Source organism: Drosophila virilis, chromosome 2, assembly GCF_030788295.1.
Source record: "Drosophila virilis strain 15010-1051.87 chromosome 2, Dvir_AGI_RSII-ME, whole genome shotgun sequence".
Taxonomy (NCBI): Eukaryota; Metazoa; Arthropoda; class Insecta; order Diptera; family Drosophilidae; genus Drosophila; species Drosophila virilis.
Window position 1 is genome coordinate 17,243,548 of NC_091544.1, and position 16,028 is coordinate 17,259,575.

The 16,028-nt window shown below is 39.6% G+C and overlaps 1 protein-coding gene across 2 annotated transcripts in view; it reads right to left on the reverse strand.

The window, feature by feature from the left end:
- Positions 1 to 16,028, reverse strand: part of pb (homeobox proposcipedia) — a 38,671-nt gene that overhangs the window by 10,896 nt on the left and 11,747 nt on the right. For both annotated transcript variants that reach the window (XM_032435532.2, XM_032435527.2), the window contains exon 3: positions 11,719 to 11,733. In XM_032435532.2, the coding sequence (XP_032291423.1) occupies positions 11,719 to 11,733 (15 nt within the window). The remainder of the gene's footprint in view (positions 1 to 11,718; positions 11,734 to 16,028) is intronic.

A 16,028-nucleotide genomic window follows, 5' to 3' on the forward strand; every position in this document is an offset into this window, starting at 1 on the left:
AGCATGGCTCGCTTTACCTCTCGCCCTCTCCCTCTCTCTCTCTCTCTCTTTTTCTCTGCCAATGACGGGGTTGATCAGGATTACGCTCAGCATGTTGGCCAGATTGAAAGCAAATTAAAAATGAAATTTAAAAGTGTCCCCAAATGCAAACGCAGCACCGATGGAAAATTAATGTCAATTTAAAAAGCTGTCTTTTAGTTTTCGAATTTTGTTAGCAAATCGCCAAAAATGACAACAATTCCGCACGCTGGCCACAAATTATGTGACTTTACCAAATGCGATTACAACAAAGCACCTTGAAAAAAAAATTCCAACTATCCACAACAAGACGAAGAAGTATTTGGCCCCCGTTACCAACTGAGTTTCGAGCGTAGCAAAAATTCCATGAAAAGCTGCGCGGCTTTTTGCCATACAGGGCTGAACGATGGGGTGGGGGGCGGCAACGCGGGGGACGCTCAACAATAGCGATCGCTATACAAAAAGTGCCGCCGGCTCATAGAAAAGAGACCAGAGTATGAAAAATTATCAACGTGCACATTGTCTAGGGTTGCCACACGGCGCAGACAAAGACAGCGCGAAGGCCAAAAAGCAGCTTAAGATCGTTTGAAGTCTTGGACAACTCTTTGAATACACTCGAATGAATGAATGCCAGCAGCAGCAGCAGCAGCAGCAGCAGCAGCAGCAGCAATGGCCGACCGTGCCATGATTAATCAATATTTGTTGTTTTGGAAATGCAACAAAAGCGTCGCCAAGTGGCGAACACGGGACAGCAGCAGCAAAAGTGCGGGTAGCCAGTGTTGCCACCAGACTCAGTTAAAGATGTGGCTGCCGCATTTCTTTTACTCCAGGTTTCAGTTTCGGTTTCGGTTTCGGTTGCGGCATTTGACAGATCAACGCGCGCTGACAGCTTTCTGTGTTGTTGTTGCTGTTGTTGTCGGGTTGCCATTGAGCAATGTTGAGCATAATTGATGATGCGGCTTTGGCTTTTGAATTTCTGTGTTGCTTTTTGTTTTGTTTACGATGGAGGTTTCTTGATCGCATTGGCTTCACGCCATGCTCCACGTATGTACATCCCTGAGTTATTTATTAATCTTATGTGCTTTTTTTTTATGATCGATTGAAGCGAATAGAAGCGAATTTCAGTTGCTTGATCGCATCGGCTACTGTTTATGTTCACGGCTCATTGCTGATGATAGGTGAGTGAGTAGAAAACCTGTCCAGACAACAGACCGTGGTCAATTAGAACGTGGTAGCCCTCTAATTAGAATTGAGCCGGCAACTGAATATTGATTATGCCTAGTTCAGTAACTAAGCGTATAATGATTGGAAAGAATAGTGAAAAAAAAAAACACTTTTTATGGCAATATTTCGGATCACAAAATTTACAATTTTATTGAAGGAGTAAAAAATGTTTGAACGGACATTTAAATCCATCTCAAATTTTTTTCGTACATTGTCCCCTCTCTAATAAACAATTATTTCAATTTTCTTCTACTCCTCTTATCGAAAGGCTAAAATTCTGTCAAATTCGAATTGGTTGAATTGAACTGAATGAAATGGCTGCGATTTTCTTCTATTACTCTTCTCGAAGTGTTCAAATTGTATATTATTTCCACCAATATTTCTAGTCATAAAATTACAAATTTTAATGAATAGGTTTTCCCAAACTCTCTTTTTTTCGTATATTTCCCCTCTCTCATAAAAATTAGTTCAATTTTTTTCTACTCCTCTTTTCGAAGTGTTGAAATTGTATGCAAGTGGAAAACAATTTTATCATTTAGCCATTTTTTTAAAACTAAAAATCTATCATTTTGAGCTTCATTAAATGGGCATTCCCTCAACATCTCAACTGTTTTTCGTATATTTATCTCATTACTAATAAACAATTAGTTATATTTTCTTATAAATTATGCAAAATTAAACAAAATCACCCAAATTCAAACATGGCAAAACAAAACAGATTTTGACAGCAGCTGTTAAATTAAACAAGAGAATGAGTTAACAGGCGATTTTAAACCTTTTAATTCAATAACTGGGTGAGCATCAGTTGAGTAGGATAGACTTTTAAATAAGAATAAAATGAAATTGATCAGGTTTTATTGTGGTACAATATAATTTAAGGTTCTTAAATGTTTAGTTATTCTTGTGTTCGTGCCTCCTTAGTAAAAATTAAAATTGCCGCCCTGCATTACTTGGCAAATGGTCAGTGCGTCGAAGTCATTGCCATTGCTTGAAGATATAAAATTTATTTTTCTGCTCGATTTGATTCACATTAAATAAGCTGTTAAAACGCAAGTAATTCCGTAGCTGGAAATGGAAATGCCAAAATCATTTTGGGTGCAGCCAAAGGACTCAGATATCCGACTGGGATAAGAAAAGCGCGAACTCATGGCCAGCTCAGGGCCCAAGGACCGCTCAGTGCAAATATTTTTTAAGGCCGGAGACGGCCGAGGAAATTGCCGCATTCCACAAACCGAGGACGAGACCGCAGCTCAACCTGTGGCCGGTTCGCATCACGTCGTTTCCGTGCCCGGGGCAAAAATGAAAATATAGAAATACATATAAATAAGATTGCGCATGTATTTGCGACTCGATGGAGTACGAGTCAGGTGGAAAGGGCCAGAGGGGGGCTAAGCAAATGCCCAAGCAGCAAACTTTGCTTGAAACAACAAAATAATGCCTCATTTTTTCTTATCGCCGCAATAAAGCAGCATAAACGCTTCATTTCCATTTGTCTCGCAGCAGAATCGCCCTCAGCCAGCTGCAGAGACGCAACGTCACTCGTCCCGCTGTTGGTCAGAGGTCGAGTAGGGGGAAGGGAATTGTGCGGAATTTATATGGAGAGTGTGAGCGGGAGCAAGGGAGTTACATGGCGTTGGCCACCCAGTCGGCGACGCCGGCTGTCCACATCAGAGGGTTTGCCGAAGAACAGCAGAAGAGACGAAACAAAAAAAAACCGTTTACACGCCAAGCTCAAGTTTCTTTCTTTCTTCTAGTACTACTTCTTGCAATTTTGCCCTCTTCTCTGTTTCGTCATTTCTTATTCGCCATCAGACGGCCGTTGTTGTTGTTGTTGTTGCAGTATTTTTATCGCCCGTAAGTTTTGCTTATTTTAAACACGAACGCCCAACAACACCGCAAACCCCACAACAACAACAACCGGCGGCACAATATTCACGGTAAATAAAAAAAAGGGAAGAAAAAACAAAAGTCACTTCCGTTGCGCGAAAGGAAAACGCGAAAAGTCTGCAGACGACGACTGTGGGCAGTGGCCCCCTCCGACTTAGGAATAGATGTAGAATTTACAACTTCTAATTAGATGAAAAACAGTCGCAGATATTGCGAAGAAAAAAAAACTTAAAATTAAACTAAATTATAAGCATAAGCTTAAGCACACACGGAAGAGAAATCGCATGAGACGGCCATTAAAAATGGCAATAGTTATATTTTATAATTAACTTTCATATGGGTTAAGACGATTAAATATGTAGCATAAGAAATTACTTATGAGTACTCTTAAATGGTCACATATCCAAATGCTAATGATTAAATTGCGAGTGAGCTGCAAGGACTCTACGGACTTACACTATTAAGGTATTATATTTGTTCATTATAGGAAGAATGCAACATATGCTAAGTATTTTTAAGCTGAAGTGGACTTTCATAATTAAAATATATGAGAGAGAAATGAGAAATTCTTATTAGCAAACCTGATCTTGGAGAACGCAGACTGCCCTGTTGAGATACAAAATAATGTGTTTCAGATCCAATTATCACATAGTTTTTGATTTCATCGATAGCTAAATTGAAAGATTTATCTACAGAATCAGTCTTTGTACAATATTTGGACAGGCCCAAAAAATATATGTACATATATAAGACTTTCTTTTCTGACCGATTGATTTTCTTTTTTTCTTTTTTCTCTTCGAATTGAATATATAAGTACGACTCTCTTTCCGGAATGATTGACCTATTAAGTCCATATATAAGACAATCTTTCGATCCTCTGACTGACATGACATTGAACACTATAAAACTTTATACATTTTTCTTTCTCTCTACCAACCGTTGTTTAGCAGGATTGCAAACAAACTTAAGAGAAAGGCTGAAGACTGACACTCATTGCGCTCCATAGGCACGTATAATTGCATATAGAACACATCGTATTAAATGATAAGAGTTATCAAATGAGTTCCGCATACTTTGTATGCATATTTGTGTGCTCAACAATTTGCCGATTCCACGTGTAATTCAATTTGTTTATGGCGAACCATTAGATTGTCTGGACTGCGCACTTGTCGGAGTGAAAGACTAATAAAGCAGCTTCCAGCACGTTGCATTGAATGTACAGATAAGGGGAAAGAAATGTGATAAATCTTGACTCGATTGGCTAATTGACAAGCCAAAGCAGCAGATATATATGCAGTATATATAGAATATATGAATACATGTGTCTGGTAATCAACAAGTTTGCGACGAGTTGGCGGGCGCAAATGCAAATTAATTAGCAAGCTGTGCTGCGGCTGCTTTAATTGCGATCCCAACAACGGCGTCCACACGGCGTATGCGTGTTGCATGCACCAACCAAAGCTGACAGACGAGCATGGCCCGATAATTGAATTTGCCCGGTGTCCGCGTCCGCGTCCGCATCCGCATGCGTAGAGCGCAGCTGTGGCTGGAGATGTTGCCTCCAATTTGCCACAGGCGCCGCCTTTAAATTTGAGTTATGGCAACCAACGAGTCAGAAATGCGTATCCACATACATGTGGACAATGTGAGCATGTATGTGTATATAGCCATGTTTGCAGTGCGTGAATTTTGTCCCCGAAAAACAGGCTGCGGTAGTTGGTAGTTGGTGGCGTTGTTGCTGTCGTCGTTGCTTTAGTTGTTGTTGTTGCTGTCCAATATTAACCCTGCAGTGTACGTCTTGAGACATAAATCATCTAAATCACTCGAACGTTGCAGCTGCCTCTGCGTCCCGAGCCAAAGACATTAAATAAATCGCTGCCTGCCAAATGTTTCACATACGATTTGCCTAAGCAACTCCTCAGCGACGCTCTTTGGCAAAAGTTTTGCATTTATGCCAGCTTCAGCTTCAGCTTTAGCTCTAGCTCCAGCTCCAGCTCCAGAGCTGCCTCTGGCTGTCAGCTTGTACGCCTCTACACCCATTCCTGAGCCGCCCTCCCGTCGCAGCAGTTGTGGCCCTCCCACTGCTTATTTGTGGGGTTTCGTTCGGTTTTAGGTGGAGTGCTCCTTGGGCAGGGCCGTGTCAAGTGCATGTGTATGTTACATTACACACAGGTGGCGACATATGCTAAATGTCACATAGTTTAAGCTCCATTACAGCAGCATATTCATGTGCTGCGCATATATCATTTATGAGATGTCAGCCCATGTGGCAAGTAGTTCAATTTGTTGCATATACAAGGTATAGATTTATCCAATTGCAGTTGAATATCTGTATATCTATCTATATATCTATATATATATATATATATTGATTCAAGAAACTGAAAAATATTTCATTCTATTTAGTTTACTCTATAAACTTATTTTTTGAATGTATAAATCGGTGTTCAATGAGTTCTATTTCATGAGCAAACAATTCCCACTGTCTTTTTTTTTAATTACAGGAAATTTACTAAAGCTATCAAATAAGAACTCTCGTTTCTTCTGTATCTTTAGTATCTTGCTTCTACCTAGTCTAAAATAACGTAAACCCAAAAACATACATAAAAAAATTGAATTGTATTATAATTTGATTTTTAGTTTTCTGTTTAGCTTAAATATACAAAAATGATTAAAAAAATTGCCCTGAAATGTTCCTAAAAATATAAAATCCCGTTTTAAATAACGTTCGCATAGCCAAGTTTCTCAAGTTGTGCCCATTCAAAATTCTTGAAGCTGTTGCTTTCGACAACTCTGCGCATGAAATACGAGTACTGAAAGCTGAAAGCCCATTTGTCCTTGTATCAGCGTAAACGCTACTACCGAATCTAGGTTGACTTATATACTTCCGCTTCCGGCAACAGAACATACGTTCCGACTTCGCTTCAATTCCAGCTCCAGCTCCAGCTCCAGTTTTGTGTGTTTTCCCGTATTTTATGGCGGTATTATGCTGGCGTTCTGCCTTCTGGTGGGGCCCGTGCTGAGTGCTGGGCGCAGAAACAGAATTTTATGCAAATATCCTAATCAAATTCACATTTTGAAGTTCAACTGTTTTATCCAAAACTTTTACCTTCGGCTAACGCCAGCAAAGCTGCCGCCGCTGCCTGCGACGCGTGTTGTAGACGCCCCCAGCCCCGCCGGCTCCAGGGATGCCGCCCATTTTTAATTTATTTCCACTTAAAAAACGAAGTGTGCGACGAGTAGGCAAGAAAAGAAGGCCATGGGCGTAGGCTCAGTGTCCCAGACCCAGTTCGCAGTTCGCAGTTCCAATCCCAATAGCTCAGCTTCCTCAGCCCTCAGCCCTCATCCTTGGGCATCCGCAGTTCGCATCCTGTGCGTGCGTCCGGTGGAGCGCGGCTGCGAGGATGTGTTTGGGTTTTGGGTTTGGTTTGGTTTTGGATGGTGTTATCGGGTCGAAGGGTGGGTGTTCGCGTGGCTTGATGCCATGCACACCACAGTGGCAATATCCTCATCCGCCCATCGCATGCTCAACGCATGCGAGGGGTGGGTTGTCCTCGTCGTCATCCTCCATATTTTCACTTATCACAGCTCCCACCCGTGCGCTGCTGTTTAGCCCAAAAAACTTAAATCCGCATGTCGAAAGCGATTAAACAGTTACCGTGTGCCTGTGCTGGATGTCCTGGCACTCCTGACTGCTAGCTGCTTCTTCATTTGTTCAGAATTAAAACAAAAGCAGCTAAAGGATAAAATTAGTCACCGTGGTGACAGTAATTCAGAGCTCCTCTCTCTCTCTCTCTCTCTCTCTCTTGTCCTTCCTTCACTCTGCAGTTTAATGCACGAGGATTCAGAGTCGCAGAGGAACTTCCCATTCCCGTTGTGGGAATTCGTTGCGCCACTCGGCAACAACTGTGCAACATTCGCGTCGTCGTCGGCGTCGGTGTCGGCTCTGCCGGGTGATTAATTGCAATTTAAACGGTTTCAATTAAGGCAATGCGCATCTTTCTGCTGCACAGCATCCAGAGCCCACAGCAAGAGCAAACACTTTTTTTTTTCTAAACTCGTAATATCAATGAAATTGATGGAATTGACAGACAACTGCGGCAGCTGGTGTTGTTTCGAGATTTGTATATCCGCTGAGCAAGATACTTTTTACAAAATTAATGAATGGTTTCTTATGAATTTTCTATAACTCAAGGGAACTGCGCTTTAATACTAGCTAAAGCGTAGCCCTGCTTTTATACGCCTGCAAATCTTCAATATTATGCGTTTCATTCATTAGGCAAGAAAGTTACGAATTCGATTCGCTAAGCTGTATTAATAAAAAATGTGTGATAATTGAAGAAATTTGAACTATATTATTGTCATTATAGGTCCTCTCTTGTTGCTTTGTCTAAGACAATAATTTCCATATACTAGTCTCGAATTTGAGCCCGGAACCCCTTTGTGCTGTAATCTGTATCATAATCTTGAATAAAATAAATTCGACCCAATGAATACAGATGTTCGACAGTAGAAAGGTATATTTTTTGATTATTGGCCGACTTGAATAACTCCATTAAAAAAGAATTGAATAACTCCATTACAAAAACGGCTCGTTAAGAAATATTCTTTTCTTATTTTTTTGGCTATCAGTAATCGTACTGGTAAAATTAAAGTACAAATATATTTGAGTTTAATACAAATTAAAACCAATTTGGCCAGCTTTTTGTAGAGTGGAACAGAAACTTTCCACCTATTTTTTTCAAATGCCCTGGTTCTTTGGCTAACACGTTTTTGAGCACTAATCCCAGCAAAAGCCTGGGTTTCCTTAAAGGGTATTCCATCAAGTGCCAAATAAATTCTAATAGTACTAAATATATCGTTCAGTCTTTAACGCTACTAAGCTCTTCACACACCGAAGATAACAGCTTGTTCTTGTTTATTATAGTTAAATTTAGCTGTGCTTGATTTATAGTAGTATTAATCACATATTTGTGAATGTATGTTGTATCTATTCCACATATTCATCCCCCAAATGTGAATGTTTGTCTTATGACATTGTGTTCCCGCCCCTTGAGCAGTTGTTGCCATGGTCAAGACACAACAATACCAATGAGACGCCGCGAGTGCAGCCCAGGATTAATTTCTAATTTCGCCTAATGCTCCGCCAAGTGTTTCTGTTTGTGTTTGGCGCGATGTTTACATTTTGTTTGTCGTGTTTTTTTTTTGTTTTTGTCTAATTTACCTTGATAAAATGATGCCAGAGCCAGTGCCACCGCCAGTTGTGGTCCCACTTCCATTCCCAAACCCATTCTCGATGTTTGTGTGTCCCTTCCCATGGCCCAGTTGCCAGGTCGCACTGCCCTACCCCCAGGCTGTCTCCGTCCCGGCCTCTAAAAACAGCCCAGTCCGGACTCTTTGGCTCGGGCTAGGGCTCGGTCTGTGGCTCTGGCTTGGCCTTCGGGCCCACATGCTTGCCACCATCATTAATCATGACGTTTCAGCTCTGACACATTTGCCCGATCGGCAGCAGCAGCAGCGGCGGCCGCGGCCACTGCGGCGGCGGCTACGCACTATTGTAATGAAAACGTTTTTAAAGCCCTCAGACTGACGGCTGCCTCGTCGAGACGAAGAGACGACCCGGCCGAGTGTCGGGCGCACAGCGGGCCCCTGGAAGACGGCAAGGCGATGGACAATGAAATCGAGAGATGAGCAATTTGAAGGCAAATATTTTCATAATGCGACCACAACACAACCCACACGCCGCACACTCACATGTAAATATTGGCCAACTATTTACGAACTATTAGCCACAGTTATGGACAGACTAATTGTAGCTGAGAATTATAGCAGAGGCAGGCGGCTTAGCATGAATGTGATGATAGGTGCACACCTCTTAGAGGAATTGTTACAATTTGCGCGGGAAATGCAAACTTAATGAGTTACTTTAATGGGCTCATTTAGTAAAGTTTATAGATTCTCATGAGTAGAATGCGCAATAAATTGGGGCTGGCCTTATATATTTTATGAGTGAGTTATAATTTTTTTTTGGAAATCAGGGTTCGAAGTTTTGAGTTTGAGTTTAATGTGCAATCAAAATATAGAAAATATATGATTATTTATTTCAACAAAATAAATTAAATATAATTTCAAAGTGTTAATTTTTTGTAGACTTGATTAATGTAAAAGTGGAAGGAATAATTATCAAAACTCAAAAAATACTTGACAAATGTTTGAAACTTTCAGCCCAAGAACGATTATGTACAAGAAATTCTATAAGAGTATGTGAAACCTATAGCTTTTTAAAAATAAGAATATTTTAAAATAATTTTTGAAATCTAAAGGATTTATATTGCAAGATGTTTTAGGAAGAAAATATATTTTGTATAGAACATTGCCGTCATATCTACAATTCCTTTGCCCTGACGACCCGCTAGCCAATAAGGTAAAAGCATTCAGGGTTGGGTAAGAGGTCAAAGGGTGGTCTGGCAAAAGGGCATATGCTGCTGCTGCCGGCTGCTTCACTGTGCAAGCGATACAATAATTGCTCTGGGCCATCGTCGCCGTCGTCATTGTCATTGTTGCGGCTTTGGCATGATATACAAAAAAAATAAAAATAACAACAAAAACTAATACAACAGAACAAGAATTCAGTATACAAAGCCGCCATTCATTTCATAGCCGGCGTTTGCAAACACACACAGCCACATACACACACATACACATGCCTTGGTGTGTTTACATACACAACCCTGTCATGCAATGGTCACAGGGCCTCAGAGCTTGAGCCGGAGCCGGAGCTAGAGCTGGCCGGGCTAACGTGTTCTGTTTGATCGGACAACGACAATGGCAACAACAGCAGCACCACCATCAAGAAGGTGACCGTTGTTGTTGTCATTGTGTGTACACCCGTGTGTGTATTCGTCTCCCTCTGTGTGTGTGTGTGTGTGTGTGTGCGAGTGCCTCAATCATGTAATTATTTCCTCCGCAACCGCTTTACCAATACCGACGCGTCCGGGCACCAAAGTGACCAACACATGGAAACAGGAGTCGACGTCGACAAATGATATTACAAGTGGGGCCAACTTGGCAGGCATTGGAAAAAGAAGAAGACAAAAAAAAAAAAAAACAACCGAAACTGGTAGCGTGTTTCGCTTTGGGTTTTGTTCTCTCTTCGTACATTTTTTATATGCTATGCAAACAACAGAACAGAAACAGAACAACAATCAAGAAAGAAAAGCTGTTGTCAGAGCGCCGAAGTTCTGATGCCCTGACAGAAATAAAAAGTTTAGTTCTAAAGAACTATTCAATCTAACATTGAACATAACATATTGAGGGAACGCTTAGATTTAAAATCATAATGACATTTTTCTAATCTCTCTGGTAAAGTACTTGTTAGTAAAAGTGCTGACATTAAGTTTATTTGAGAATAATTTTGTTATTCGTTGAGCTATGAACTATTTGAATTCTGGTAAATTGCATGTTAATTAAAAAGGCTTATATTATATGTTTTCTATAGCCTTTTAAAATTCTGTAAAATGTTACTTTCTTTGTGAAGTCCATGCTATTAAAAAATGGCTGATTTAAAGCTCTATAATTTTGGATATTATTTATGTTTGCAAGGTTTTTGATTGTATTTCCATTCTGTGAAATACCGAAATATTTTGTTAAATGTCATTACATTAAATGGAAATCTAGTTAAGGCAGCTCTTCGTAATAGACTTGCATTCTTGATGACAAAGTTGCTCGACCTTCCGCTGCTTTGTAAGAGTATAAAAAGTACAAAAAAAAAAAAAAAAAACGCTAAAAAAGTAGAGGCAGAACGGCGTGCATGTATGTTGTATGTTTGCGTGTGTGTGTATCTTTGCGAGAGGTAAAAAACAGTGTTTCGTGTTTTTGTTACTCAATTTAATTCAGGTAAAATATTTTTTTATCCAGGCCCACAGCGCTCTTAAACTTTGGTCACGAACATGAAAAAGCGTCGTTTCCGTCGAATTGGTCGAAAATGGTTGACGGTTGATTGGTTCAGTTTTTGGTCGAGCCTCAGGGAGAGGCCGCCGTCTAGACGAATCGAGTTTCGATTCAAAATGGCAGCCAACTAACCCACCGACTATTAAAACGAATGCGAGTAAAGTAAAGTATTTATAAGTATTAAGAAAATAGAAAAGTAAAACTAAATTTCCAAAAAGAAAAATGTAATTATGTTTGTAATAATTTCACTCTTAATGCTTTTATCGCTGCCTTTGCAGCTTGTTTTGACCCATTCAAACACCGCCGAAAACAAGGCTGAGAAAAAGCAAATGGCTAAAAACTCAATGGAAAATTAAAATGGCAAAACAAAAAAATGTCTTAAATAGGTAGCTGTTTCATTTGCGGCTTTCAGCATAACCTTCGCACACTTTTTAGTATTTTAATAACATTTAATTATGTTTGCGGTCTCGGACCTCATTTGCAAACCCAATTTCTGCATATTCCAGCCTTATACAGTCGTGTTTATTATTTATTTTGGTTTTACGAACTCAAACGAATGCAATTTGCTGTACTTATGTAGCCAATTTAAAATGTTGTGGTTTTGATGTTGCGCAATGGTAAGAAACAAATTGTACTTACTTATGGAATTATCACCTGGAAAATAAAAGAAATAAAAATGCTTTATCAATTATCATTAATATATTTTTGTAAGCTTATAAGTAATAAGTAATAAGACCTCATCCAATTCAAATCAATTCCATCAGAAAAAAAGGTTGTTTGATTTTTCCTTCTAGGAAATTAGTCTTAGTCTCTTGATGTGCCCAAGATCAACTATTCTACTTATTTAAAGATCAGCATTTGGTATTTACTTAATTTAAGACGAATAAGTGTATATTTTTATTAAAGATAAGCATAGAGTTCCTCAGTTGATAAGAAAGTTTTCTGTTGACTTCAAATAGTTAAGTTTGTGGATACTAACTTACTTGTAAGCAAAGTATTATGAAATTGAGCACAAAAGTGGAAAATAATTAACCCCAAACTTGGTAGCGGAAGTTACAAGTTGTTGCCACCGATGCCGCATGTGAGCGGACCCATAGTTAGAGCTTAAGCCGGAGCCGGAGCCGGAGCTGATAGGGCAACACATGCAGCACGTAACGAGCGGTCAAGAAAGTGGCCACTGTGGCCACCCGTCCCGGCCTGTTTCCGGAGTCAGCGACATCAGCAAAATATTAAACAACTTGCAAGCTAAAGTAATTGAGAAGTTTTCTGTCGCTCGATAGCAAAGAAAATGCTACTCAAACCACTTGCAACATGTCTCAAGCCGTCGTGTCGTGTCGTGTCTGCCAGTACATTATTTGCACAAAAATGAAGCAGGCGCCCAACCGAAATATCAAAGGAGTAATCACACGGGGTTCGAGGCAGTCAGGGAGCTGGCTGCTCCACAAAAATAAAATCATGCGGTCGGAAATAATAGCGTCTGGGCTGGCATCTGATTCTGGCTGGGAGCGGAGCCAAGTTTATGCAGTTTCATGAGCAACAGTCAAATGTATTGAGATTTTCGCCAGCAACGGGCAGCAGCTGCGTGATTAGCAAGTATTCGAATAGATAATAAGTAAATATGAATGTATTTATATTTATTGCAGCTGGCCAAAGCCCAAGCATATGACTGGCACTTTGCTGAGAAGAACCAAAAGTTGCTTCAGCATTGTATTAACTCATTAGCTTTAAAGATGCAGCAGTTCAATCACCCGATTCGTATTATAACATACATTTTAAATTGATATATAAATTTGAGTGTTATAATATGCCCTTCCAAAACATTAAGCAGGTTACATTGTGGTGGGAAGTTTGGTTTGTCCTATCCAGTATATTTTATATGGCAAACGAATGAAGTTGAGTTAGTTTAAATATCTTTAAACTTTACTATTGATTTGGAATATATTGAACATCTCAGATCTCTCAAAAACATCAAAAAACAGTGCTTTAACATTTTCCAATACTTAAAAATTTGAAGTTAATTATTAAAATCCTGCAATTAATTGAAATTCAGTGGGTTTTATGGGTTGTTATAAAAAATAGGGCAACTTAAATATTTCATATTTCATCGTTCTACCACATTCAATAATTAACAATATTATACCCCATCATCTCTTCACATTTCTAGGTTTTCAAAATTTGCAGCACTTTTAGGAGAACTTTCCAAACAGCTTCTCACAAAAGAAATGCGTCTTCCTTTTAGAATGTTGTCCATGGTTAAATGTCTAAAATGGTTTATTTCCATTGAAATCTAAGCGGTTTTCAACCACGTTCAAAGACCATTTGCGTAATTGAAAAATAGAACTCTACACTAATGTGTAAGAACGTTTTTTAAATTTAAGTGAACTTTAAAGTTGTTTTTGTTGCGCTGCAGAGCTCAGACTCAAAGCCAGAGTCGAACGCAGACGCAGAGCAATGGCAACGCCTTGGTCAGTTCAAAATGATACTGTACATTGTTGTTGCTGTCGTTGTAGTTGTTGTTGTTGTTGTCGTAGTTGTTCTTGTGGTTGTTGCCCCGTAGCTGACTGACAGTAGGTGTGACCAGTCTACTCATTCATTCTGACAGTTTTCCCACCCACTCTTGCACAAAACGCAATTTGTTGGATTGTAGGTTGTGCCCTCTAAGCACGAAAGGTAAAAGTGCTGGCCATGGCTAAATGCGTGTGTGTGTGTGTCTCGATGTCTGTGTGTGTGTGTGTGTGTGTGTGTGAACCACCACCACTGAGGCTTTGCCTACAGCTTGTTGTGGTATCGTCTGGGCGGGGGTAGTAGAGCTTGTGGCGCCACAAACAGCATTTTTCGCAGTTGCCAGTCGCGTGTCTCTTTGGGCTGTGAGTCTTTGCTTTTTTTTTACTATTTTCTTTTTTTTAGGCTGCGCTTGCAACTAATTTTCATTTCCAGCACAGTGCACCTTTTGGCTGCAGAGGCAGCGACAGCGACAGCGGCAGACGTTGGGAAATCTTATTAAAAAGTGAACAGTGCGATAAAATTGAATTTGCATTCAAAAGCCATTAACCGCAGCAGTCGCAGTCGCAGTTGTTGTTGGCGTTGTCAGACGTTGTCCTTGCAGCCAAAAATTAAGCAGGATTCGAGCGGAAGGCTCGAGCCGCAGCTTTAATGTATCCTGCGTAAATCGAAGCTTGCAATTTGTGTGAATTTCCCGTATTTAAAATTCGCGCTGAAAAATTAATATTTCACGCACATTGGGCAAAATCAGCAACAGCTGTTATAAAAATTCATGTATACGTTTTATTTTTAAACTTTGCTTTCCATTTGGAAGCGGTACGTGCTGCAGCTTAAATCGATGCCAAAATTATTATATAATAAATGCCGCCACTCACGTGGAAAAATATTATTTTAATTGCATATCAATTTCACGCTCTTTAGCAAAATCGACGCAATTATTCGAGAGGCAATTTGTCCAATGATCTGAACGATGCGTTTATTGCAAACACACGTGTGTGTGGCCAGACACACCCACACACACATGTCCCGCCACCTGGTTACTATTTTGATGCCAATTGACATTCAAAATTAGAGCTAAACGCTCTCCAATTACACAGCGCATGGGAGCATGTAACCATGGAGGTGCTTGCCAGCAGTTAGATGGGGCTCGGGGTATAATGTGACTCCAATTGGAACTGTTTGTTGTTGCTCATAAATGGCCCACTTATTTCATTTTTATCTGTTGCCCATGTACGAATATCAATTAATAACTGCCGCCATCGCGTAGTTGTAATTACAATACTCGATACTCAATACACCAGATACTCGATACCTGTGCGTGTAATTGTATTGTTGCTTGTGTTTTCAATTGCCAGTTATTTATTTATTTATGCACAATAAATCGCTCGGTTTAATGGCATATTCTTATCCATAGAATCCAATGCATTTGCTTAATTACGAGATATTGATAGTTACCCAGTAAAACTACTATTTGATTGTTTTTATTAATAATACACTATTAGTGCAAGAGTTATCAATTTGTAACTGGTTAAATGCAAAAACCATTTGCCATATGTTGAGTAAAAGTGGTTTATACAACTGGGAAGAAATGCTGTGAAGGTCGTATCAGAACATAAAAACGAGTATTTTATATTTTTGTAGAAATTTTCTTTACGGCTTAGCAAATATGTGTAAATAATGAAACTCATAAATGGGAAGGAAGGTAGATGAAAATATTTTTGAAAACAGAATATTTTTCATACGAAATCTAATTTTTCGATCGACTCTTCCTATGGATCTGTCCGTACGTCCGTCCGTCCGTATGTATGAACGCAAGGATCTCAGAACATATAAGAGCTATAGACTTGAAATTGAATTGAATTAGATGTATGTCCTCGTAGTCCCTGCGCAGATCGAGTTTGTTTCCGATAATTGATAACTTACTCTGTTTCCAAGCAATCGATAAAAATCGATATCGATATCCTGTTTTTTTTGCAATTTTGGTAAATAATAAAAGCTAGAGTCACCAAACTTGACATATAGCTTCTAAAATAGAATATATATATGCATTTCATGTTGGAAGAAGATGGTTCAAGATATCCCCTAGTCGGGAGCTCCCGACTAGAACCTCTTACTTGTTCCGATTGTTTCTATGTCAATTTTATGATCTAGCGCTCCGATCCGACATATGCACAGTTTCAATGCGATAGCTAAAAAACTGAGAGACTTGTTCGCATAGAAACATATTTGACAGCTTTTCTCAGGGTCGTTTACTTAAAATGTGTTATTCACATAATCTTCAAATCCCCACCCCGAACTCCCGATTAAGTGCATCAACGGTGGCCCATCGATCACTTCGCTAAATGCGACTGACATAATTATTGCAGTTTGGCAAAAGTCGAAAAAAAATATAACAATAACAAGACGTGCGACAACACTGAGCGAAATCAAAATGTCAATTTAAATAA